Source organism: Anguilla anguilla, chromosome 10 (genome assembly GCF_013347855.1).
Source record: "Anguilla anguilla isolate fAngAng1 chromosome 10, fAngAng1.pri, whole genome shotgun sequence".
Lineage (NCBI taxonomy): Eukaryota > Metazoa > Chordata > Actinopteri > Anguilliformes > Anguillidae > Anguilla > Anguilla anguilla.
The window spans coordinates 13,051,498-13,078,720 of NC_049210.1; the positions used below are offsets into that span (position 1 = coordinate 13,051,498).

At 43.4% G+C, this 27,223-nt stretch overlaps 2 protein-coding genes across 5 annotated transcripts; both read right to left on the minus strand.

Moving 5' to 3' along the window:
* Positions 1–692: 692 nt before the first annotated feature.
* klhl22 (kelch-like family member 22) lies at positions 693–8,865 on the minus strand. 2 transcript variants are annotated; one of them, XM_035435987.1, is made up of 8 exons: positions 8,679–8,865; positions 7,664–7,944; positions 7,360–7,525; positions 6,280–6,591; positions 5,542–5,948; positions 4,666–4,858; positions 3,802–4,035; positions 693–3,004 (listed from the first exon to the last, which is right to left on the minus strand). In XM_035435987.1, exons 2-8 carry the CDS (start codon positions 7,882–7,884, stop codon positions 2,663–2,665), a joined length of 1,875 nt encoding a protein of 624 aa, XP_035291878.1. In that variant the 5' UTR covers positions 7,885–7,944; positions 8,679–8,865; the 3' UTR covers positions 693–2,662. The 2 variants fall into 2 exon arrangements, with proteins under 2 accessions (XP_035291878.1, XP_035291879.1); XM_035435988.1 differs by lacking the exon at positions 8,679–8,865 and having other exon boundaries at positions 7,664–7,960.
* Positions 8,866–16,079: 7,214 nt separating this feature from the next.
* LOC118206515 (sphingomyelin phosphodiesterase 4-like) lies at positions 16,080–26,644 on the minus strand. Of its 3 annotated transcripts, XM_035379303.1 has the most exons (20): positions 26,510–26,644; positions 25,702–25,792; positions 25,438–25,524; positions 24,500–24,636; positions 24,223–24,298; positions 23,838–23,943; positions 23,474–23,526; positions 23,233–23,384; positions 22,917–23,049; positions 22,546–22,617; positions 20,814–20,903; positions 19,891–20,039; positions 19,521–19,611; positions 19,265–19,365; positions 19,024–19,187; positions 18,397–18,602; positions 17,726–17,956; positions 17,467–17,598; positions 17,094–17,222; positions 16,080–16,974 (listed from the first exon to the last, which is right to left on the minus strand). In XM_035379303.1, exons 2-20 carry the CDS (start codon positions 25,738–25,740, stop codon positions 16,654–16,656), a joined length of 2,469 nt encoding a protein of 822 aa, XP_035235194.1. In that variant the 5' UTR covers positions 25,741–25,792; positions 26,510–26,644; the 3' UTR covers positions 16,080–16,653. The 3 variants fall into 3 exon arrangements, with proteins under 3 accessions (XP_035235194.1, XP_035235195.1, XP_035235196.1); XM_035379304.1 differs by lacking the exon at positions 20,814–20,903; XM_035379305.1 differs by lacking the exons at positions 25,438–25,524; positions 25,702–25,792; positions 26,510–26,644 and adding an exon at positions 25,275–25,419.
* Positions 26,645–27,223: the final 579 nt, after the last annotated feature.

Consider the following 27,223-nt stretch of genomic DNA (forward strand, 5'->3'; position numbering starts at 1 on the left):
CTTCACCCGTAGGTTTGTAACGCACTGCCTCAGCCAATTCCCTGGAGCTGGCCGAAGGCAATGGCACAATAACAAAAAAGATGAAAACAAGTTAGGAAACTGTTCCACCTTAGTGTTTTTAAATGCATACTGAATCACTCAGGTGCACAAATGCAGTAGTGTGCAGGACATTAAATGGCCTTAGCCTACATGTTGCAAACCGACATATCCAAAGTAACTTCTACAGCTTTTTACAAAAATACGTGGTCCATTCATACAGCTGAATTTTTATCACAGCCTTTTGTTCATGAGTAGAAAGACCTTTGCTGCAAATGGGAATCAAACTGGCAATCTTGGGTTACCACACATCTTTAATTCCACCATAAGCAAGCAAAAATGAATGAGCAGTTTAAATGAATTCACAATGATGTAAGAATTTAGTCTTTGGAAAGCTCTTCCACAGATTTACTTCCCAGAGAAGAGCATGTTCTTAATGGAGCAGTGCTTTATCGGAGTTCATCTCACATCTTCAGCCAGCTACCTACAATATTAATTTTGGGACTGACACTAATGGATGGAATCAGGGTGTATAAACAGCATACCCCACTTTAATATTAAGCCTGCATGCCACATGGATGGCGCTTCTAGATAATTCAAACTATTTTACTGTAGTTGGATGTGTGCCAAATCATTAAGTAATAACTCGAGTGATGTTAGATTTTTGAAGTGAACAAATCATTTATTTAAAACTTGCACAAATATGGACAGAAAGTTGATGAACAAAACCTGAAGCACAGTGATTTTTGCATTTAAAAGCTTGACTTGACACCAGGCAATAGGCAACCTACCAATTTAGTGGCAAATAGTGACACTCAGGCATGTTTCCTCCTTAAATGCAATGGTACAACTTTTCAGTGGCAAATAGTAATTATTTGAACAATTCCATAAAATCAAACACGTTTCTTCACATCAATAAGTGTGTGACAGAAAAAGCCTATCTTGGCAAAACATTCATAAACAATTTATTCTCACTGCAATCAAAATTTGACATAGAACTGAATTAAGTGCATTGCATTCCAGTAAAAGATCAAATTAATATTAGAAGGTGCCAATAAATGAAACAAACAAACAAGATGGCAAAATAAGGCCTATTTCTTTAACAACAAACACCAACCCTACAAGGGACTTCCTGATTTTGTCCAAGCAACAGTTGCCAATGCAACAAGAAACATTCTGGAAGATTAAGTCTTCTCGAGTTGAACTAGCTGGCTGATAAGAAGTACATGGGTGGGAGGGGTGGCCTAGGAAAAAGTAGGCCACAGTGACCCAGATTTGTATTCCCTGAGGAAACTGCACTAATGCTCCATGTGAGAAGTAGATGAGCGGTTGGGGAGGGGGTGTATCAAATTAAACATGGTCTGTTACTCTGCTGCGACACCTCTCCCTCCTTCCCATGGTGCAATGCCGGCCTCCCGTGTGCATCGCAAATTCACTGAGATAGCTGTGTCACAATGTCTCACCTCATTACGAGTCAGGCACTCAAGGTTACACTGATTTCATGGTACACTTTGTCAGTAACACAATACTCCATAAACCTGTCTGTTGCTGAACAACATTCAGACTCTTTCAGTCAGACTAAGTTCCATGTGATTATGTCACTTGTGATCATTTCTTGACCATTTTTGTAACAGTGTTCTTCTGATGTTACAGTACCTAGTTACAGCGCCAAAAAAACTCAACAATGTTACAATATGAATATATCGTAATGAAAAGGATGTAATACACTTTCTTAGGGGCGTTCTTCAAATCGGGAGTCCAGGATTTTAGAAACATGAACTGGCAGAAAGAAATAAGGCACCCTGGAAATAAGACAAAATTTGAGCAATTTAAAGTGCATGTCATGTCTCTATTTTTCCAAACAATTGCCTATAATTGCCTGGTCCACCACTTCACCACCTGCGGTTGAGTCGCTTGGTAATTGCATGAACATACAGGAGAACATCAAGAATATGCAACATTATTTTCATTTCTAGCACATAACGTCATGCAATTAATCGCCTGTTTAGTTAACTGCAGTTGTAGCCAACTGCAGACATTCCACGCAAATCCCTGTTAAGTACAGTAAGTGAATCAACACTGATCTGATGATAAAATGGCTTACATAGATTAATAGATTTTTTCCAATCTAAAATTATTATGGGCAGAATGACTGCAAATCTTTTTAAAATTTTTTTTTACAAGAATTAGAAGAACATCAAGAATGTTCCCTCAGTTGATAATTTTCATGTCAAGAGAGACCAGCTGGTTTAAAAAAAAAAAAAAAATGGCAACAAATTACTTTGGCACAACTGTAGTATTGCAGTATTCTACTCTCTATCTGATTATAGATCTGTTATTTCTACACTGTGCCTAATTACATGAATTCACAGGTTGTTACAACTCAGGTAATCAATGTTAGCATTTTGCTTCGCCGACGGACCACGTATCAATTCAGAGGGTGAATTCCTTTTCCTTCGCAAAAGCTAGAATTAAAACCTGGCAGCGTTTAGCTAGGTCAGCCTTACATGCAAAAGAAAGGCAAACAAAAAAAAAGTGCTGGTGTCTGTGTCCTTCACTGGTTGGTGGGGGGCTGGGGCTGGTGGGGCTTGGTGGGGGATGGTGGGGCTCAGACCAGCGGTGGCGGTCAGTCCTCGCTGGAGTTCTCGGAGTTGTCGAAGTCCACCATCTCCCAGGAGGCCTTGGCGTGCTGCTCCCAGCTGCGGGCCTGCCTGATGACGGAGCGGGGCATGAGCAGCACGCAGGCGGCCAGGCCCGAGATGCGGTCCTCGAAGGGCGTGCCGCTGTCCCAGCGGTCCGTCTTGGTGTCGTACACGTGCACGTACTTGGTGCGGCTGCCCTTGTCGTGGGAGCGGCCGCCCAGGATGAAGATGCGGCTGTCCAGCACCACCGTGCCCGGCTCCCCGTGCCCGGCCGGCAGCGGGCTCAGCACGCTCCACTGGTTCACCGCCGGGCTGTAGCACGCCACCTGCAGGGAGACCGAGGCCTTTACATCTATGCAGAACACACACACACACATTCTAGCTCTACTTGGCTACTGCATGGACTTCAAATACGACTTGCTTGTTAATGTTCCTTTTTGTGTGTGGCATTTCAAAATAAGTGGCTTTATCATATAAATTGCTACATAAGATTTATCCAATGAAGATGCATTGTATATTATACAAAACTTGATTATGTACTCTATTCTGATTGGAGTACATTCTTGGTTGAGAGGATGCTGATTATTTCCCAGTACAGAGAAGCAGTATAATGCACACTCGTGAATTAGTCACTAAAAAACTGCTCATCACAATTTCAGGGTTGTAGGTTTGACTCAAAGGTGGCGCAATGCCATTGTACCCTTGAGCAAGGCTCTAACCCATGGTTCTTCAATAAATATCCTGTAGTGTAAATGCAGTGAATGTACAAAGAATGTAAGCTGTGGAAGCCACTCTGGATAGGAGCATCTTCCAAATGCCTAAAACAAGAGCTATAACAATATTTAGATTGATTACTAGATTGAATGTTTAATTATTTCTGTTGCAGGTAGCCATGATAATTGCAGAATAAACCACTCCAGGTTGAGCACTTGTATGAAAATGAACTACTTCAGTTTGATTAAGTGGTTCTTGGCTTTGTCTCAGGGCAGCATCACACCACTGTGCCACAGTGAATTTTCATACATTTGGGAGGATAAATAATATTGCATAATTGACATTATGACAGTCACGCACTGACTCCATTCTTAACCCCCATGTCAGACAGCTCTCCTGGCTGCGGTACCTTGAGGACGTCTCGGCGGTACCCGCGCTCGTCGTTGCTCCCCCCGATGACGTACACGCGCCCGTTCACCGCCGCCATGCCGTGCCACGCCCGCTCCACCGGCCCTTCCGCGCACGGGGCCCAGTGGTTGGCCATGGGGTCGTAGCAGTAGGTCTCCTTCAGGTACGAGAGCCCGCGCCGTCCGCACGTGATGTAGATCTTCCCGTCGACAACCGCACCAGTGTGGGCGTACACCTACAGAGGTGTGTCACCCATCAGTGGAACTCGCAAGGGCAAGAGGTCAACATCCTCTTGATGTTTCTTACTTCCAATTCCAAATGTTACTCAGATCTACAGATGATGTCATTGCCACGGCTCAACAAGTTAGCATGTAGGTATTGATTTTTATCCCTTTTTTTCCGACAATAGAGTGTTTTCGGAAAACAAACATGAATAACACTGCTAAAAGCCTATCACAAAACTGTTCAAGTGCACCCAACACATTTTTAAGGGGACAGATTTCTGAAGTTCCATCTCCCTCTAGTGGACAAATGAAGCAACTTTGAGTCATTTCCACACTGTGACTTTTACATCACCAGTATCATTATTCTAATAAGGCAAGAGGGTCACGTGCTCCTGCTTTTAGGTTCTGCAGAGCCAGAAGGACACACTCAGCAGAGATTCCGCTAAACCACCGGATCACAATGTCAAAAGCAAGCCTAATCAAAGCAGGCAAATCTATGCTAAAGGGTACCAAAGTTACACAGCGCCGAAACTGCAACTGGGTGGTTAACTCAAGTGCTCGTTCCCCGCTGAGCCTGCCATCCCTGCAGTCTGTAAGCGGCGCTAGCTGAAGACCGCGTTTTGGGCGAAGGTGCTCGTTACCTCCCGCTTGAGGGCGGCCACGTATTCCCAGGTGTTGGTCTGAGGGTCGTAGCGCTCCACGCAGTCCAGCTCGTTGCTGTAGTCCCGCCCCCCGATGGCGTAGATGAGGCCGCCCAGCACGCACACGCAGTGGTCTGCGTGCTGCTTCTGCAGCGGCTTGATGCTGCACCAGCTGTTGTGGCGCGGGTCATAACTGTGGGGGGTGAGGGGGGGTGTGTGAGACATCAGCGAGGGTCAAAACTGCTGCCTGAAACTCTGGCCCCTCAGAATCCCTGCATGGCTCTCTGAGCCAGACGCCATACGCCACGCTGTGCCTCAGTAGACGCACTGGGAGCAGTCATAAATCATTCACAAAGCATGTGTTATCACCCAAGTACATATTTAATCAATTATGAACCTGTGAAACTAGCACTTTTGATGCAGTGCTCCATCACCTAACGTACTTCCAAGTTCCCAGAACTGCATTCTGTAATAACTTAGACCGCCACAGGAGATCTATCTACTCCCACTACATTAACTTTAGAGTAGATTTTTATTTTCAGTTTTATCTGAGTTCTAACTGGCCCTCTCATTTTTGCTGATGGTACCCATGCTTTATGACTACGGCATGCTCACTCTACTTTCACACAAGGGTGTTCTAGGCCTCGCCCACCTTACTCTTTAGTGTGTCACACAGAGAGATCCTTGGTCCCTCCTACCATACTCTTTAGTGTGTCACCCAGGAGATTCTTGGCCCCTCCTACCATACTCTTCAGTGTGTCACTCAGGAGATTCTTGGCCCCTCCTACCATACTCTTTACAGTATCACGCAGAGAGACTCTGGGCCCTGCCCACCTCACTCTTTACTATGTGACAGAAAGGGGTTCTGGGCCTCACCGCCAGCAGCGTGTCTCAGCGCGGAAGCCGCTGGTGTTCTTGTCCCCTCCGATCAGATAGACGAAGTTGTTGAGCACGGCGATGCCCTGGTTGGACATGCGGGGGCCCTGGGCGGCGGTCAGGGTCCTCCACTCGCCCCAGGACGGGTGGAACACCTGGAACTCGTCGCTGGCGGTGACGGAGCCCGGCGAGTACATGCCCCCGAAGCCCAGGAGGCAGCGGAAGCAGGAGCGGGGCTGGGTGAGCGGGCTCTGGAGCACGGGCTGCCACAGCTCCTGCCCGTGGTAGCGCAGCGCCGCCGCCACGCAGTCGCGCAGCGGGCAGCGCTTCAGACGGTCGTGCAGCCGCTGCAGGACCGGCCGCTCCATCAGGCAGAAGCGCACCGCCTCCAGCATCTTCAGCGGGTCCTGCCGCAGGGTGGGGACAGAGGAGCGCTCCCAGTGATATTACTGCTTATTTAAAGTCAGCACTACCAATATCCCAGCTAAAACAATGTTCTCACAGGGCTTCTGTTAAAGAAGTAGTGTTATGCTTTCAGAATTACTACCGTCAATGCTACAGCAATCCTGTGAGGATAGCTTTCTTTGGCTGAGACCAGAATCACATTTTATTTGTTTGAAACACACAGACTCCTGAAATGAAATGAAAAAGACCGCAGTCGTGAACCGTATCCAAAACAACATCATGAGCGGAGCCGCGGAAATCAAAGAGACGGAGGGTTCCCCCTGCTGGCCGTACCTGCAGGCACACCTGGTCCGACTCCACCTCCTCCGGGCTGTAATGGTAATGCAGCGCCGCCTCGTACACCTCGTTCTCGGAGCTGACCTCCAGCTCGTCGCTCGACAGGACGCTGAAGACCTTCTCTGGCGGGAGCTGGCGGTACACGGGGGTGCGGGAGAAGGTCTGGATGTTCTTCAGGATGTACGAGTGCACCTTGGCGCCCAGCTGCTCCAGCCCGTACATGTCGGCCAGCTTGTACACTTCTAGGATGTTGTCATCATCCAGCCAGGAGAAGAGGAAGTCGCAGCAAAAGCCAATCACATCCTGAATCTACAAAAAATGCAGCAAAAGGCATGAACTTCATTCATTTCCCCAGCAAACTTTGTAAAGAGAAAACCTGTCACGCTATACTGAGGTGCTACTGTGTCGTAAATGAATTGGTGCTCAACCGCTTCTGAATTTCACTTGAATATATATTGGTCAAATCCTTCACTAATTTATGTGTCACCAGGAAGCTAGCTTTTGACTGGTGCATTCAAAGCAATCTTTATTTTTTCACCCTCCTTGAGGTTCTCTGTACTCTTAATCATTTAAATCTGCTCAGAAGCCCTCCTCTGAAGGTGGTGATTGTGGAGGCTTCAATCACTTTCTGTCTGGCCTCTGAATATAAACGATAGTTTTAGGATCCACAGTGACAGCACAACATCTAAATTCCTGTCTCTTCAAGGTCTGTCTTAACAGAACTGAATGTGGGAAATTCCAACATGTGCAGGAAGTGGTGTTTGAGTATTGTAAATATAGATTTACAATATATAGAGACAAACCGCAAAATCATCACTTCTGAGAAGTCACTTTCACACATTGGGCTGGGAACTGCCTGTACTGTTAAGACTCATATGTAAAATAATTTTTTTTTTTGTGAATTTGAATTCAATTATGAGTGTCTAATAGCTTCTATAATTAAGATTATCTGCATTGTGACTGGACATTGAGGGGTTCTAAATAAAAGAAAACTATATTACATTTTTTTTGAAAGACACTGGTTGTTTGGGAGACGAGCTAAAAATGTCAAAACCACACGATGATGCAAACGTGCACCTGCAGAAGCGTGGAAGCACATAGGATCTCTTGCACATTGTCCAGGTTCAACTCCAGCTCTGCAGTGTAAATGAAGTCCAGCAGCTTGGTCATTGCTGTGTAGGTGACCCCATGAACTGGGATCTCTGACTGTTGCATTTCTCTGAGACCGCCTGCAAACATACCCCTTAAGAAAGAAACATCAGAGCTGAGTCAATTTGAGAGGCTGACGGTAAACCTCTAAAGTAAAACATTTTGTCAATGTCAAAAAAAAAAAAAAAAAGTTTCAAGCTTTCTTTTAAATAGAGGACACTGTCCAGGGTACCTGAAGTAGTCACAGGAGGCCGCCAGGAGAATGCGGTGGGCTTGGACGGGTCTACCTTCAACCAGAAGCACTACATCGAACAAGATTCCACTTTGCCTCAGCGAAAGGAGTCCTCCTAGCAGTCTCTGGGAGTGTGCATTGCTGCGGTACGTCTGACGGCTACGCTGCGCCGTCGGAGGGGCAGCAGCGCCCGCCGTGTTCAGCTCCCTATCTTCTGCCATCGCTGGTAGAGTAGGCCAACCCGCACCGATCACATCACACCTGTCCCTACGTTTGCACACCTAGGCAAGCAAAAGGCACAAACTGTAATGCTTTATTTAGCTTACAGTGAAGTCGCATGAGATTTCACTCAACTAATTTTCATTGGACTTAAAGACAAAAGGCTGAACCCGCAAAATAAACTAACGTGTAACGACAGATGATAATGGTTAACATTAATATTTTGCCATGATAACCATTAGCATCCTTCATACCAACGAGGGGAAATGATTTTTGCAGAGCTGCGTGCTATCCTTAGTGAAACATCAAGGATATCATCTACAGTGTGACCTTTGGCATTTAGTTGTATAATATTTAAATAGTTATATAAACAATAACTGGGCGCCAACTGTCATCAAAAACGAAGTGTATTGCTCTGTACAGCAATACTGTACCGTACATTTAATGACAACGATTAGCTAGCTGACATTGCTAAAGCTAGCTACATTGCTAGCTAGAAGAACCGTTCGCCACGTTGTTTTTGAAATATAGCGAGCTAGCTACTACACGTTCGTTATCGAAATTATCGAAGACAGCAAGCGTTATGCAAAGCTTAAATATACGGCAGTCCTGTTCAAATGAAAAGCGGAACATATTCGAGGGTTAAATTATAGCTAACAATCATACTTCGCCACGAACTTCAGCTACCCAAAAGGACAGCGGATAAATAGCTAGCAAGCTAATGTTAAACATACAGCCGGTTAGCTGGTCCACAAACCAAAACATTCCAATATGTTATCAGTAGATTTTAACGTACAAATTCATGCACTCCCAGTTGAAACAAAGCACAATAAGCCGTATTTTCAAGAAGGTTTAAACGTTGTTGTCATCGTGTATTGCGCTTTCAGTTTCTATCTTGATTCCATTTTCAATTGTGTGTTTACTTTCTGACTTCAGCGTCGTGCGTCGCAGTTTCGGGTACAGCCTACACCCAGTGCATGTAACATCCGGTACTGAGAACGTGCAGAAAAGGGTATCCGGAGTAATGCACCGATGCAAGTTTTTATTCAATGGTATACTTGTTTGCTTTGTATGACCAACATTTCGACAATTTCTGACAGGAACACCAAACAGCAACACTAATGTGCTCACTAATTATTGGCATCATTACATATTTTCAGTTTGTATAGTTATAATGTGCATAACTCCATTTATAAAATTGAATTACACACAGTATAATTTAACTGTGGGTATCTGCAGTTCAGTTCATATCTGTTCTGTTATTTACTTTGAAGAGATCTTTAATTGAAGGATTAATGTAATTTCTCATATAAAATCCCCCAACCCATATGAAATTTTTAGTTGTACATATCTGAAATTTGTTCTTGGTTGTTGGCGCTTTGTGGTAAATATAAATAATTTCTGTGAATATCCTTAATTGAATTAGTCCATAATCTAGAATTAAGATTATGTTTACAATTAATTGTTTAGTGTTTTAATGGCATACATGCAAATTCCACAGTTCTCACAGGGGTGGGTGGTGGTAGAAATCAGTAACTATACAATATCAAACTCACCAAGGGTAAATGGATCAATAAAAAAGTAATCGTTCAAATGAAAAAACATCAAAATTAAATGAACTTTCACTATGATGATTTTTTAAATTTATTTATTGAGAACACCTTAAAAATTAGCCTAACACATGCATAGGAAAAATCTAAATTTAGCTACTCTTGTGATCTGTAATGTAGAACATGGGAGACATGAGAAAGATGTTAATGCATTTTTTCTTCTTCCCAGCTGCAGCTCACAAACAGAGTAATTGCACTGAGTCCTGCCTGCTCCAAAACAAGTTATTTCCTCCTGTTTCAAACATTTGTTGAACTCAGCTTGGTATGCATTTTGTTGGATGTATATATATATATCAATTTAGTTAGTGGTGGTGGTCTTAGTGATGTTTCTGGCATGTCTTGAAAATCTAAGTTGTTTCAGTATACAGACTTGAAATATACAGTTGTCATGAGTAAAATGTCCAGTATTAATGTAGCCTTTATCACCCCCCACCCCAAAGTTAAAATGCCAGGGAAAAAAAAAAACTCCCTCGGGAGATGCAGAGTTAAACTGTAATCTTGTATTGAACTGTAACGCAATTAGAAAAGTACATTAGTGAAATTGCAGATCAGGCGTCTAATTTAATGCAGAAAAGCTAGGAGTCTCAAGGCCTAGCAGGCAGATTGCTGTAGCCTACCTTTTCTCCTCTTTAACTAGAAGACAGACGCGACTGCTCTGAGTTATTGTTTTAAGCTAAACACAAACTGCAGTCATGGGCTGGACCTGGTACAGGTGGAGTCATATGTCTAGTCATGAGAGAGCCACCGCCTAGTAATTGTCCTCATAGGGGGCAGGAAGTCAGAAGCAGGAAATTCCAAAGCAGAGAATATCCTGGATGGGCAAACATGCTATGTAAGACCTCTGTGGATGCCCAAGGCGTGTTAAAATGAAAAATGAGAGTTTTCAGCTTCCTGGTCTGTGTTGGCAAGATGGTCAATAAGGTTTGGTGGAAAAATCACCCATTGTTCCATTGACACACATTATGTGCTACAGCCAAATGAAATATTTTAACAGTGGGCAATGATACAATGGTTCTCTTGCCATCAGTGAACAAAATGTTGAACTTTTAATTGTCAACACCTCTGCAACGACAGGATGGATAATGTTAAATGTATGTCCAATGAGGTAGAGACAATGGCTATTTTTGATATTCAGTGGCTAGAGGACCACCCATTAAGTCATTCATTCTCACCAAACTTGGACAAACTGACCAAAAGCACTAACAGTCTGGCATTATTATTAGTTACATTTTTATAATGACTATTTCAAAGAACCCAAAGCCCAAAACCCCTACTTTCACCTTACCTCTTTGGTTGAGGAAGCCCTGAAGCTATTCTCAGAAAGAACAACTAAGCTGTTAAACTTATTATTTCCACTGCAACCACAGTGGCCTGTTATTTTGCTACTGTTTTCAATAGAAGTGCATTTTAGCTTTTATTATTTTGATTTGAATGGCTAATGGTATGGCTGAATCAATATGACAGGAAGCCATTATGATTTGCTGCATATCTTCATGTGTGTTTATCTACGAATATTTACATAAATACTCACTCAGGTATGAAGTAATTTGCCCCTTAGCATGTACTAATGTTTAACGAACTGTCTATAGTGTACATCATTTTCCCAGAAACACCCTTGATGAAAGTAATTTTACAAATAACCATCGCTTTTTTGGAAAATTGAGTCATTACAGGTGCTAAATGTAGACACTTTGAGAATTAAATGATGCTGTTCAGCAGTGTGGATACTGAAGTCATTGCCTTGTGCCATTGCCATTGCCTTATATTGAAAACCTCTCAAATAGAGAGGGCTTTGTCAATACAGAATGCACCACCAGGAATAATTTTTATCAGAGCCCAAATGAGCTTGAACAATGTTTCTTATATTTTGACCCAAATAATAAATGAATGCAAAATAACCCTTTTAAAATATCTATTGTATCATTTCACTTAAAGACAGACCTTATTATGCATGTTTACTTTAACCACTCACATTTGTTGCTCCATATGTTCTGTGAAAAGGACAAACAGGAAGTGAAAATAAAATAGTATTAGGACATAGATAAAACATGACTTTATTTCATACAATTAGTAAAATCGCTGATGTAATCTTTAAAAAACGTGTTCCACTGATGTGTTAACGTGTTTTATGGTCCCACTTCAGGAGAGGAACGACATATTGTCATTACAAATATATAAATACATTTTACTCAGTGGCATTGATACCTTCAAGCGTTAAATGGTGCTGTTCAGCAGGGTGGATGCTGAAGTCGTTGCCTTGAGAGTTTAACCAGATAAATTGGGAGAAAATATTCAAATGTCCTTCACAGCTGACAGAGCAACAGTGTTGTATTGTATTAGCTGTTTTCAGGGTCCAGTGTGTCACAGGCTGCAGTGCTGTTGTCGTGGCCCATCTCTAACCGTGCCCGAGCTCTCAGACAGCTCTTCTGCATAGCCCGCATCTTCCTCTGCTGATCAGTCACTGTGGTGGCCAGGGTCTGCTTGAGGGCTGGGAGGATCACTCTCTCCACCTCCCTGACCAGAGGTCTGTACCTATAGGAAAGCGGGAGGGCGTTTATCACTCCAGGCTGGCCTTTTCTTACTCCCCAATACTGAACCCACCCCCAGTGACTTACAGTTTCTTTGGCTGTGATTTGAGAGGGATTTCCGGAAGCATCGGCTCCTCTTCATCACTGCAAGAGCTGGAAGAGGAACAATTATGAACTTTTCCAATAATTTCCAGGAACTGACCCATTTTATGTAGAAATTTGGAATTGATGGAATTTACCTGGTAATGTTGTGTCTGTGGGCCTTGGCCAGGATGTAAGCCTTGGGGGAGATTTTCTTCCTGTTCAGTACAATGTCTCTGGGGACAGCCTTCACATGCAAGAAATAGATCAGAGGACCATCAGTGGAGCCGAGGTCTATCAGTTCAGGAAATTAATTGAAATTCAATTGAAAAATCCCCATATAACATTGTAAAAATTTAAAAATTAATTAATTGAATTTAATTTCAATTCATTTCCCGAATTGGGCCAATTCAAATGGAAATGGCCATAACCCTTGTCTGCAGTCATAGCAAAGGAAATTCCAGAAAACAGATCTGTCACAAATGCATTGTGTATTTGGGATATACTGTATGAGAGAGATACATTTGGGATTAGAGCACTGTTCTGAAACGGGGAGGTGGAAAAGCGTGGCAATTGTGCTGAAACACCCACCTCCTGTGACTGCAGGCCGTTGGTTTTGTGGAGCTGTCCGAGGAGGTCCTGGCACTCCTGCAGGGTGCTGACGGGGAGGGAAGAAAAGAGGAGCCATGGGCATGCAGTGGCACTAGGGAAGTCATGAGATCTGCCCTCAGCTGACCTGTGGGTTCTGGGCTGCTGGATAGCACAGAGATGTCTTTGCCATCAAAAACATATGCTCACTATCGGGAGAGTGTTGAAGAAGCCAAACATGCAGGGCACGTGGGGCATCAGAGATGGGCTGAGTGAAGAAAGCGCTTATCCGTAAGATAATTTACACGTTAGAAATCTAAAGCATCTGTTCAATAGCAGATTAAGCTGATATAGGGGCGGCTTAGCTCAGGAGGTAAGACCGATTGTCTGGCAGTCGGAGGGTTGCCAGTTCAAACCCCGCCCTGGGTGTGTCGAAGTGTCCTTGAGCAAGACACCTAACCCCTAACTGCTCTGGCGAATGAGAGGCATCAATTGTAAAGCGCTTTGGATAAAAGCGCTATATAAATGCAGTCCATTTACCATTTACCATTGATATTCCAAATCAACAAGCCAACGGCACATTCCATTGAGTACAGCATGATGCAGAATACAGAAATGCAGAACTCAGAGATGCATCTTTGCCATGCAGGGATCTGCAAGGTGAACTACCTAAGTGCTGCTCGATGGGATGAAGGACTGGGCAGATGAAGCAAGCGGCGGTTGTTCTCTAAACACATCCCACTCCAGTGCCGGGCCTCTGTATGCGACTGTGGCTCTTTTCCCTTCCTGCAGCCTGAGGACAAAGGAGTTGTTAAGGGGGGGGGGGGCTCACTAAACCCTCCAAGATCAAACTGTGGCAAAGTCTCCAATTCTAATCTTGCATATGAAGTGCTAGCTGTCAAACAATATTGACTTTAACTTGGGCCCTCTGATGGTGCATACTATTTGAAAGAATCCCTGTTGAAAGCAATCATTTTAATGGCAAATATATTGAAAACCTCTCAGAAAAGATCAGATAGAGAGGACTTTGTCAATACAGAACACAGAGCTGGGACAATGTTTTTCACAATCTGACCCAAAATGCAAAATTACATTTTTTATATCTATTGTATCATTTCACTTAAAGACTGACCTTATTATGCATGTTTACTTTAAACCAGTCCCATTTTGTTGCACCTTTTGTTCTTCGAAATTTCAGGTAACGTAATTTTCCTCAAACAGGAAATAAAAATGAAATCGTCTTGGGACATAGTTAAAACATAACTTTATTTCATACAATAAATAAAATCACAGATGTAATCCTTAAAGAAGTGAATGTGTTTTATGTCCCTGATAACACATCAATAACATAATGTCATTGCAAATATATAAACATATTCATAAAATACTGTATTTAAAGGCATTGTGATACATTATAATTGTATAGTATAATATAGACTTTAGCAGAACGGTATTAAGATTTTATTTATTTCTGACTTTGCATACTGCAGCACCATTTGCACAAATCCAGGTAATAATACAAATATGCAGGGCTCTACAGTACTTCCATTTTCAGGAGAATTTGTTCCTTAAAATTGATGTATGCCAACTGGAAAAATAATTTAGAAGCACATCTACTAATTGGGATGCAATTGTGTGCTCCTAAACATTTAAATTTATGAGCACATATGCTCCTTAAGAAAAAAATGTTGGGAGTAGTGCCCTACAAATATGACTAAAAACATTAACATAGTAAGATATTTAAATATGATGAACAATGACTATTAGAACGAGGGCAGAAATATCAATAGACCTCCAGACTTGGAAGTATCGATTCAACAGTGATGAAGCTAAATATATAAAACTACAAATTTGTCTTACCTCTATGTTGATTTGTTTTCCATAGATTGTGATAGACACTGGAGTCATGGTTGTCATTGCCAGTCATAATTTTAAAAAATCCTTCCAATTCCAAAAATGAAATGGTCATAAATTATAAATTGATTATCCAATTAACAAGATTGATACATAAAGCATATATATATTTTCTTCATGGCTGTGGTGGTTCCATAATTATGTTAGATTGTTGTTAAATACAATTACAATTTCAAAAATTTGAAGAAGCGGAGATTCACTAAGAAATACAAACAAATGACACTCCAGAGGTGTGTGCAGTCTTAAAAACAAGTCTTCTGGCAAAGACATCCTTCCTGAACAGCCTTTTACTGTACTTACAAGGACAAAGACAATTATGTAAAATTATACTTTTTTCATCAGGGGTGCAGCACTGTTCTTAGGTTGCTTAATCCTATAACCTTCCGTTTCCATGCAACCAAAATCTAAAGTGTCACCTGCAACTGGTGTCTTATGCTTGGTTCTCTTTGTCTATATCAGGACAGCATTAATTATTTTAAAGCCCTGGTAGTATTTATGCATTTATTATTGGCTGTTTTCCAGTTCTTTTCATTTCCTAGACACTAATCTGTGAGAAACTGCCACCTGAAAGAGGCAAATTACAATGGTGAAGATGCCCAACTTCCTAATTATTTAGTAGGGTAAGAAAAGAATACAATTAATTAGTGTCATCTTGCAAGATTATGTAGGCTTGTTAAATTGTATTTTCAGAAATCCTGTGATTTCATTTTAAACTCTTGGGTCAATTGTCATTTCTCAAAAACACTTGCCTCCAACGAAAAAGATTTTAAAAATTGTATACAGCAATAACACATCTTCCTAATGAATGTGCCCCATTACTGCTGAGGGGCACTACACATTTATTAGTCCAGACACTCGTAAATCTTTGTTCTTCAGGGAGTACCAAATTTTGCCCTAGTTTCCATAGCACTTAAAATGCAGGTCATTCTTTTTTACTGATCCGATGTTAACACACAGCCTACAAAATATAACATTTACTTTAAACAATATTATTGTGGTACAAGATGTATCTTACAGTAAATAACAATTCTCCCCACCATAATTTCCCTGCCTTTGGATTCCAGAATTGTTCGCTAAAGTTGCCAAATGCTCTATAGAGACAGATCCTAAACATCCTATTGCTGTAGGGTAGTTAAGGGAAACACAAAGCACCCATTTTATTTCCCTGTTCATGGACACTTATGTCCCGTTGCAGATTCCTCAGAGCATTTCTGCTGCCAAGGCAGATCACAACAGCTTCCCACCCATTTCCTCGTGTGGCGGAATTTTGGCCATTCAGCATATGGGGGAGAACGTTTAGCGAGAACAGCCTTGCAATTCAGGCTTACAAGTTTCAAATAGGACTGGGGCAAACTGTGCAAAGATAGTAGTCTTAATATCCAAGCTCACTGCTTACAACCACATCTGTGGCTCTTTGTGTCGGACATCGGGTTTGTATTGTTACAGCAAGCCAGACAAGAACCTGTACATGTACCATGTCATTCGAGCTGAGCTTTATTCCCCTTTCTGTGTCTGCTACATAGCATAAAAGCTATTTACTAGCATCTTGTAGGGAAACTCTTTTTTTATACATCGCTAAGGATAATACACTGAAAATTACTAGCTTAAAAGTTTTACAATGTAGATCTCTATACAGATAAACGAAGTGCACCTGTTGACTTGGTCAGTCATTGAATTGAAAGCCACAAGCAGGGGTGTCACCAGGGATTTTGATTCCCATAAAAAGATTTCACATTTTGGGAACCACCACCCTGGGCTACCCCATCCCTGAAACAATTACAGCACAATTTTTTGAAGGCCCCTGTGAGTCAGGACCTTCAGAATCATCTCCCCATATGGTGCCCCTGGCCACAAGTAAAGGTACTGTCTTCCAAATGTCTTAATCAAGAGCCCTTAACTACAGACGTTGACATTTCATTTAGAGGTGAAGGCAGTTTTCCAATCAGCTGTTTTCGCTTGTAAACATAGACCTAGTAAAAAAAAAACATATTGTATTTACATGTGAAGGCAAGAACTGGGAAAAAATAAAAAACTTGTAGTATAACTCGTGCTATTGTTTTTTCTGCTTCTCAGCCAACGCGGTCATGAAAAGTCCGTGAATAAAGGCGGCCACCAGTATGAGGCTCGTGCTGGACAGAGGGCCGAAGGAAAAGAGCGCCCCCAGCAGGTAGAGCAGGAGGATGGCGAGTATGGTGCGATAGCTGGCGAACAGGCGGAGGCTGAGGCGCGGCCCCAGGTGGCGTTCCAGGCTCCGCCGCGTCGCCGGGCTCTTCCGGCACCTCTCGGAGGGCGTGTCGTGCATGAAGTAGTACTGCCCCAGCCGGCCCAGGAAGTCCCTCCTTACACACAGCGCATCCATGTGTCCTCCAAACTGCGTAAGAAAACTCCCGTTAATGCCTGCAGCCCCACCACTGAGCACTCATTCTCCCTGCCGACTCTGAGAGCTGTGTTGAATTCTCTCGAACGCCGAGGGTTCGAACGCATTCTTACCCGCCGGTTCACAAGCGACGCTATCCAAAACAGCAGCCGAACCAAAAATGCATTCTCGTAGCTTCTTATGGGCTGCAGCTCTGGGTCCCCTTGATACTCAATCTCGAATCTGCGCAGTCCATTAATAATCTACAACAGGAAAAGCATGCAGGTACAAGTTGTTTCATGTTTCAAACACAAACAGGACATATATGGCAAAAAAATTGTAAACATAATTATGAGCATCTTCATAAGTAAATTTATAATGAAAATATACTGAGCATCTACCATTTGTTCTACCACAGTGATACTTTGGTACTTTGGCACTTCTCTATAACCTGGAATTCCCTCATCTGAAATGTGGGGTCACCATCGATGTAAAGAACCCGGTTACCTGCATCCTGCCCAGGTCAGTGAGGATCAGCCCATTTTGTCCTTGAATGCAGTCAGGGAGCTGATTGGATCCCACATCATTCTTTGTAGTTGCCATGGTTCCCATCAGCTGGCACACCTGCCCAGCATTCAGCTATAACCAATCAATGGGGGGGGGGGGGGAAGGAAATCAATTAGGGATGGGATTAGTCAAAGGGTGCAGGGTTCTATAGCTGATAAATGTCATTAGCACATAATCAGTTGTGTTTTTATCCACCCACCCGAAATATCTGACACAGGTAGTCCAGAGCCCTCTCCAAATGCTCGTGGGTCTTCTTCCCGCTCTCGCCCGTTTCGTCCAGCTCTCCACCTGTGTAGGTGGTGTTGAGGTCTGATGAACCCAAGCCAAACCAGGAGAGGTAGGACTGTTTGGCAGCGGCCTCTCCCGAGCAATCCGACATGCGCTTCGTCGTCTGCTGGGCCTGAGCTACGAGCTGGACCAGCTGTATCACCTGGGAGAGGTACAAGAAAGGGTCGGCTGTTCAGGCGCTTCATACCTGGCCAGGATCATCTAGAGAGGGTTGGATTTGGACAGCAGGGTAAATCCCACCACACCGCTATCTGGCAACCCTTCTGATGTCTCGCCTGCAGTCTGCCTGTGTTATTAGTTGCTGTGGAAACCGAGCTGGTGCATTGCAGAGAGAGAAATAAGTGGTCAGCTGGCTGCACAGCTGGGGGGCATGTAGTAGCACGCTGTTCTCTAAAACCGACAAAGGATGTTGCAGTGATGGGATTGTCAGAAATAATACAACTTGTAGAATATTACATTATTAGTTTAAGAATATAGACTTATATGTGATAGAAGATTTAACGTGGCAGATTCTGTCCATAGTACCAGTCCCAGCACATATTTGTCCTAGTGTAAGAGGCTATCTGTGGTGAATGACCTCACCGCATTACGCTGCTCTGTCCCAAACATTTGCTTGTACTGGCAGTCCTGCCCCTCCAGGCTGTAGACGTGACTCTTGACCTTGAAGACGACGTCGGCCTCCGCGGGTTGCCGTGGAGACAGGAAGCTGCCGCCGTGGGCGGGGCTGAGGAACAGTCGCTGCTGCCGGTGGTGCAGAACGTGCTCTGGCTCCAGGAAGAGCTGCTCTCCTGCAGAAGACCACGCGTGAGATGGCACCGCACACAACACTGTGTTGGCAAGGTAAACTGGCAGTGCCCAGCTTAGGTATGGCACAGACCTCAGGCAGGAGCTCCACAGGAAGACCCTGCATGACTGTGAGTGAGTGCATCAGTGTGACACTGGGTTATACCAGCAGCATAGAAAGCAGCTGGTGGAGAACCTCTTCTGAAACCACATCGAGGCATCAACACAAACAGCAGATGTGCTGTGTCAGCGGTTTTTGTTACCGCCAGTCCTACACCACATCGCAGTGATGAATGTCGACCCCTCGTTATAGCTCAGGGAAAGACTGATTGCATTGGCACCTCCTGCTCTTCCAAATGCTTCAGAGAACAGCAGGAAATACAAAACAGCTTCAAAATGACAAACTTTGGAGAAACCTTGAGTTACCTTTCTGGATCATTTCCGACAGGTTGGGCTGAGCGAAAACTTTGGCGACCCTGAACACCATTAGCGCGTTTTTGCTGTTGACCAGGTCCGTGCGTACCGCTCGGTTTACGAAACCCTGGAACAGCTTGGTGTACATCAGCAGGTTCTCCTGCACAAAGGCTGCCCTGTGGGAAAGGGGCACTGATCAAATGTACTGCACAAGCACAAGGAACAATAGGTCACTATTTTCATAAAGCATTACCATTTCTCAGGGACATTTTTGTTCTGGCCGTCCAATGAAGGATTACTCTTTTCAGCAGTATACCTCCAGGGCTGGATGTAACTTAGCCAGGTTTCCAACACCTGCGGAGAACACCCAGAATAGAATCAAATCAGTTATGTAACAAAGGCGAGTATCCCAGGATATAACGCTACTGTACGAATGCCAGACATGCAGCAATGCAGAGAAAGTTTTTCATGTGAACAGATGGGCCTTGGAGCGGAGGAAGGTCACGTACTGCCCTGAAGGAGGCGTCCAGGGGCCAGTGACCGAAGCAGTGCTGGAGGAAGATGTAGAGTTTCTGCTGCACGAATCGGGAGATTACCACCCTGGGGGCGGACATCAAGAACAACAGGTTATGGCTGTCGTGGTTAATGAGGAGAAAATCACTTGCTCTGCAGATGTCCTTAACCGAGGCAAACTGCATAACTTTGTAAAACCTAATCCACTTTACAGCTGGCTGGTTACTGAACAATTCAAGCTCAGTACCTTCCCCAGGGTATGGCTTGGCAGTTCCCTCATAAGGATTAAACCATGGGAAAACCAACCAACTATGAATGCGTCCCACTATTCCCAATTCTATGCCGCACTGCCGACTGGGGGCTCACCGCTTAAACTCCTCCAGGGGGCTGGCCTGCGGTTGGGCGGAGGGTGAGGGGGCGGCCGGCTCGGGCTTCAGGCTGTTGGAGAAGGTGTGCAGGTGCTTGACCAGCAGCCGCACCACCAGCACGTGCTCCTCGGTGGGGCTGAAGGGCTCCTGCAACCCCCGGCCCGCCCCCCAGACGGAAAGGCAGTTAGACTCCGCCCTCAAACACCCTCACCTCCTCAGCGCTGATTTCAAATTAAAGGCCACAAGTTACAGCCACTGTGCAGCCAATGACAAGATTTCTTACTCGTTTAATAATATACACAATTAAATTCATACCATCTTAGTGTAATGTTTTAACATTGGGCATAATCTTGGATTCACTCAGCTCAGAGAATGTGTAAAGTGAATTCACCATATGAAAGTAACACTGCATCGTGATTTTTTTTTCTTCTTTTCACCCCACCTAAGTACCATTACACTGATGTTTCAAACTGGACACAAAACAAAAGCATGATCGTTAAAATATCAATCAAGAAATCAAAGGTTTATTTAATATTTAATAGGTAGCTGTTATTAAAAAGTAAACCCCTTAAAATGTGTTCTCCAAATGTGTTTTTAAAAAATCCTTTTATTTTTCCAAAATGGTAATATATAGTCCGGAGAAAATTACTTTAAATGTTCATTGACATCTCAGAAACAGAAAGCAAAAAAAATGTTTTCCAGAAAAAATGTAAAAGACATTTACAAAAAAAAATGAAAGCATATTTGACGCCCCTCTAAAGAAATGCCACTGTTTAATGTACTGTGCTCACTGCTGCTGAATCTTTCGCTCAGACACAAAACAACTTCTTTGAGCTTTCTGACACGTGGCCTGTAATGAATAGCTCAACTCTGCAGACCCTGTGTACCTGGCAGAATATGATATAAAGGTAGTAGAAGTACTTGGTACGTGCTGAGGGTCCCATAGCCGGGCGGGGCCGGGGGGCTGCAGTGCATACTGGAAATACCGAGTCGGTACTGGAGCACCGCCAGCTGACACAGCCGCCGCGACGCGGGTGCGAGAGGGAGAGGAGGGAGGAGGGTAAAAAAAAGCCAGGAAAAGGAGAGGGAGAGAGGGAGAGAGAGAGGAGAGGCGGAAGGTGAAAACAAGAGGAAGAGAACAGAAGGCACGAAAAAGTGCAATTCAAAGACACAGGGAGGACAATATGAGACAGGAAGAAAAACAACAACAACAACAACAACAACAACAACATCGACACAGGAACGCTGCCATGACAACAGGGGTGATGCGGTAGCCCGATTCAGAGCAGGCACTGTTTGCTGCAACTGCACTGGGGCAAAAACGTTAGGGCCTTACAGAGGGTGCTGGGGGCAAAGAAGCAGCACCGTGCTTCAGGCTCGAATGCCGCTGATGGTTTCGGATCAAGGAAAGGGGTTACCGCATCAACTCTGACTGTTCTCTACACTACCTCATAGTGTGAGCCAGACAAACCATAAACGGTGTGACTTTATGTATCATACACCTGAATTTCAGAGACATTGTAGACATGAAGAACAATTATAGCGAGTTCTCTTGAGAAATTTAGATCTACAGTAAATTTATAAATATATATATTTATATACTTCAATAAAAAATGTATGTATCATTGCATTTCATCAGATAGACAGACTCCTGGGTCAGAACAGCCACAGGAGCACTTGCACTTGAACCCTCTATTACCATGTAATGAGACGTAAATTCATACTAGTAGTCTACAATTTAGTTAAAAAAATACACAATACTCATTTTCTTGGGATACACAGCAGTATGTACACAGCCTCTGGGGGTTTTCCCAATTAGAGAAAGGACAATGTAGCAATGGAAGAATGGGTTCAAAGTGCAAGGCTGACAAATTTGTGGAGTGAAAATGAAAAGTACCCGGCAAATGAGGACAAAAATATAAGGGATGGCAAGCAGTCCCTACAGCCAACATTCAACAGCCAACATAGAGCACAGACAGGAACTAAAGAGAAAGCAGGTGATAGAGGAAGGGCATGCACAGATCACAGTCAGAAAGCAGGCCTAAAGAGGAATCTACACACTATCTGGTGCAGTGTAACTTTGCTGCAGTCACCCACTAGTACGTTTTGCAAAGTAAATCACTGAGAGCAACAGGTACTTCTGTTCTGTTCAAACAAACACCACCATGCTTTTGCTCAAGCAAAGTGTTAACTCTTTCCCTGGTGGGTATTGTGCTTTAATTTATTGGATTTGAACAGGATGGAGGAATGAACAGCAAGGTCCTGCACTGCTTGTGCAGGGAAATGGTGAGACCATTGAAATCACCCCTCCCTCCATGACTGTCACACTCAAAGCTGCATGGTAAGAAAGGTCAACATTCCTGTGCAAAATGTACATAAACGTAGGTTTCCCATCCAAGGCAAGAAAAGAAAAAAATCTATAGCAGTTTGACAGAAGGAAATAACAGGTCATCTGTGCTCTGGTGAAAAGCATGATTGCGAGAGGTTGGTGGAAACTATGTGAGAGGGCTTGTGGGAGGGTGGAGAGGTCTGCTCTATGGATAAGGCCGAGGCCTGCCCAGATTTACACAGCTGGATTAATATCCATGGCCTGCTGTGTTGAGCTTGTGGGGGGTGGAGGGGGGGTGGACATGCTCTTCAGACAGGTTCTTACCTTCACCTGGGGGGACTGGAGCTTCTGGTACATCTCCAGAGAGTAGTGGTGCAGCCATACCTCCACAAACATCTGAAGCAAAGGCACACAAAATGAAACTTTAGAGAAGTAATTTTATTTTAGGCATGGTGGCCCATTGTTAATCAACCAAATGGCAATTACACAATCATATTGCAGGATAATAAATGGAGTTTAAAGTAGAGTTACTGTTTAGAAATAACTAGCCAACAAGCTACAATAATAACTGGGAAGGAGAAAGCTGATCATTGTAAACCACTGGAATAATAAGGGTCAAATATAGGATGTGTGTAAACCCTCAATGTCCAAGAGTAGATAGTGTACAGTGATCCAGCCTGGCCTCTAGCCCCCACCTGCAGCAGCGTCTCAGTCCTCCAGATCTCCAGGGCCGCGGGGTCGGCACTGGCAGAGGGCTGATGGGAGATGTGGCGTTTCAGCAGGGTGGTGCTGGGGATGCCGTACCCTGCAAACGGAACGCTGGGGGACCTGGAGATGGAAAGGCCACGAAAATCAACCCACTCGCGCACGTTCACACACACACATTTGTCAATACCTGAGCCGGACGTAGTCACAATTAAAACTGTGTGCGCTACAAAGTCTGAATTCGTCTGGTATAAAAACGTGCAATTTCCTGCAGGCGCCATGGGGACGAATTCTGTACTGGGGTACCTGGCTGCAGGTGGTGGCACCGTGGCCCTGATATCTGAGAAAGGTGACAGAGGCACGTTGCCCTCAGTAGGCAAGAAGTACTTCAGGTAGATGTCCACCAAAGTGAAGTAGGCACTGTCCGATGTGCTAATATGCAGCCCGCTGGGGTGATTCTATTAAAAAAAGAAAAGGTGCCAGTTGTTCAAGTCATTTGTGCACAGGGAAAAAATGAAGCTACAATAACCAGATAGTGCATACTTACCCTTTGGGTTATGAGGCTCATGGCGAAGTAAAACATGTAATATTCAAAGGGATCTGATGAAAATTTAGGAACTGCACTCAATTGAACAAGGACCCGAAACACTTTCTCTATAGCGACAGGTATAAAGTTATTGACTCCATAACTGGCTACGTTAACATGCACACCAATAGCATGATTATTGGGAGTAATCAGTTTAAGGCAATATTCTGATTAAATGTTAACATGGATCGAATAACGCAATTACTGTAACAGGTTCAGTCGATTCATTGCGAAAATTTGTTGAGGGAAAATTTAAAACATTAATTTTAACAGCTTGACAGTTTCACAGTTTGAGTCTGAGTTACTGAACATAATGAAAGGATACTGAAGGACAGACTGAGACTCATCTGGCCAGAGAGAGGGAGCTGCAGCTTTTGAAAAAGTGGACAATCGGGAATGGTGCCTTCCTGAATGGATGCCTTCAAAGGTCCCTGCAAGAGTGAACCGACTGCAATGTTATGAAAACTAATCCACACACCATCTTCTTATACAGCACAGCGCTGCAAGGTTCATTCACACTAATGTGTGTGTGCAGTGCACTTAATTTCTCAAAAGTACAAATCATCTCATGGTAAACTTAAAAAACATCAAGAACACAACAGTGAGACTGTCGAATTAGCATGCTGTTTCAGAAGATTTTCAGGTTAGTAGCATCACACAGTAATTATCTGCTGTGCAGGTTATGGTGAACCACATTTTTGTAAACTTACTGGGAGACAAGTGATTGGGATATCATACTTGTACTCTTCTGCTTGTAGCTTGTAGACAAGTTTCATCATTGGACCACTGAAAAGCATAACAGTTAGTAGGTAGTTTTAGCTGTGGTTTGTCTCGTTGTATATCAGTTTTTTAATGTTTCATTTAATGTTCTGAACTGCTGTACACCACCAAAACTACAATAGGTGAATTTTCCTGTACCGTTGTATTTGTGCACAGAATACTTTGACAGTACTGAGACAGTCATAGGCACCAGTGAGAACAGTGTACCTTGGGTCTAGGAACTCCATGGCGATATTATACTCATTGTTACGGGCCTGCAGAAATCGCAGGCTCCACCCTCCAATGACGCCATCCAGACTACCAAATATGCTCTCTACCAGCCAAGGGAAGATCAGGTGTAGATCCTGCATAGGAACAAACCAGTCTGTGGTAATGCACACTGCTCATTCTCATACCCATAATGCATTGCACAAAGGAGACTCACTGTAAACGAGAGGCCAAAGACCTTTTATTCCTAACAAGTCCTCACATTTCTCCTAACCAGTCAAAAGTTTCACATCAAAAGAGCAAAATAGTGAATTTCCTAAGGCTAGTGCACACTTTCAACATGCTCTTCGTTGCTTTTATAGGACATTATCAAAGCAATTAAATTCATCTCCCATGGTCTTGTGGTCTTTGAAGCCTAACATTGAGATATAAATCATACAATCCACACAACAGTTGATGTTTTTGGCACGCTCTGTGGTGTCAGGAAACCAGCAGCTGTTCAACGACTCCACGGAAACAATCCCCTCTTTCACCCACAGCAGCAGCTGTGTGAAACCATTCTACACTGGTACACTAAGAAATAAAGCCCACTGCTGAAATCTGTGCCCAGCTCTCTTGAGTTTTAGGGAAACTCCACTAGCAAGTTTATACATTCATTTCACTTGCATCCCTTTTTAGATTGTACATCTTTTCTGATATTTTGGGTCATTTTGTGTTAACACAATTGTAACATGATCCAGTCAAATCATGATGTTACTAAACGAATACATATTACCTTTGAAACTGGAAACGTCCCCCTCTACACTAACATCCTTATTGAATGTCATGAAACATTTTCAGTCGCTTACTACAGAGAGTTGTCCAATCCTTTGAGAAAACGTGGCTTTCGCCGCAATTATTTTCCAAACAGAATTACAGATTGAGTGGCTGTGCTTCACCTTGGCAGGATTGTCATCGATCACCTTCACCAACTCTTGACATCGCTGCAGAAGAGGCTTGATTGTCCAGTCAGTTTTCAGATTGGCCTGAAGAAACACCCAGCTTTATAAGTGCTACAATTAATTATGTATTTGCAGTATTAGCATATCAGTTGGCATACTATTACAGCAATATGTAGCCTTATTTACTTGTCGATTAGTGGATCAAAAATAAAATACACATCGTCGCTAAATTAGATAAACCAGGTAGCTAACATTACAAACCAGAAGGAAATTCGGCTGTTGCAACTGAGGGGTGGCCATGAACGCAGGGCAGTTTCAACACCCCAACCTTGCAGTCACTACGTTAAAGCTCCTGAAATACACAAATTTAATAAATCATAAGACAAACAAGCACAAATTTGCTAAATGCATACTGCCGTGTCAGCTAGCTAACAGTTATGACTTGCCTTTACCAGCAGAAACGAGTGTTTGACTTGTGAACAAGAAATTAATTATTGCCTCTAAACGATCAAGTTAGCTAGTAAATGTTGATCAGCTAATAGTTTGGTGTTATTGGTAACGTTGTGTTTTGTTGGCCATCTAGCTAGGCTAGCCATATCGCTGTAATTCTTGACTTGGGTTAGTTTAGCGAACGATCCTTGCAAGATCCCTGTTTTAGTGTCAAGTTGCTTAGCTACACGTGCAGGACTAGCTCGCTAACAATAATAAAAACAAAGAGGTTAACCTAGCTTTAGCGAGAAGGAATTTATCTAGCTAGATCTAAGTATGATATGGAGGATGTATGACGATCAGCAATAACAAACAGCTTCCTTGCAATGCAAGCGTCTCAAACGACCAATCGACCGCACGTTAATTAACATTACTTGGCTAAAGTTAAGTAATTCAGTTGTCTAGCACTAGTACAAGGCAGTTAACTTGCTAGATGCTAGCTATGCCTGGATGCGTCGTTACGCAGGAAGCACGCTACACCTTCCAGTGACAACACAAACAAAAAACACGCATTTCAAGCCCAATGATTGCACTCATCCACAACAACAATTTGATTACATCAATATGCGATTAATCTTACTTCTAAATCCTCTTCTAATCAGCAGCTAGCTAGCTAAATTAATCGTTGCGATTCCAATCTACCGCGTCCGACAACGTCCTTGCAGAAACATAGAAAATAATGATGCCATTTCCGCTGTTGCTCCATTCAGAACGGAGAAGCCTCTGAAGCCCAGCCCCAATATTTAGCCACGCCCCATCCCTTGGCCCGCCTACCGCAGACGGTACAATCCACTGCGGTTGTCAATGAACTGTATGGCTGTGGTCGATTAACTTGACTTACTGAAGTGATTTCGATATAGTTCACGCACCAACATGGCACAAGAACTGCAATGCTGAGACGCCCATTCTTTGAGGGTAAATAGGCTACGTATACACTTGTAAACTAGTTGTTTGTTGGTTTTTATTGCACAGTATGGCAAGCTGGCCCTGTACCAAGTGTGTAATACCAGTTTTGGCAACAGCATTTGCTTGAATTACATGTTGGCTGCTGGCTGTCCTCAATGTGATGAAACTGTCTTCATTGTTTTTTTTCAGTCTGCTTTTGTATTAGTGCAGATGGATGGGATCTAGTGTGCTGGGAGCTATGCATTTGTTTTTCAGGTATTTGTTTTTAGGTAGGCCTATATTCGCCTGAGTTCATACTGGATGCTTGAAATGCGGTGATTCGTCCTGACCGATTCAAACAGACCACTTATTCTAGTGGAGTTGAATCTCGTCATTGTATTCACTTTGT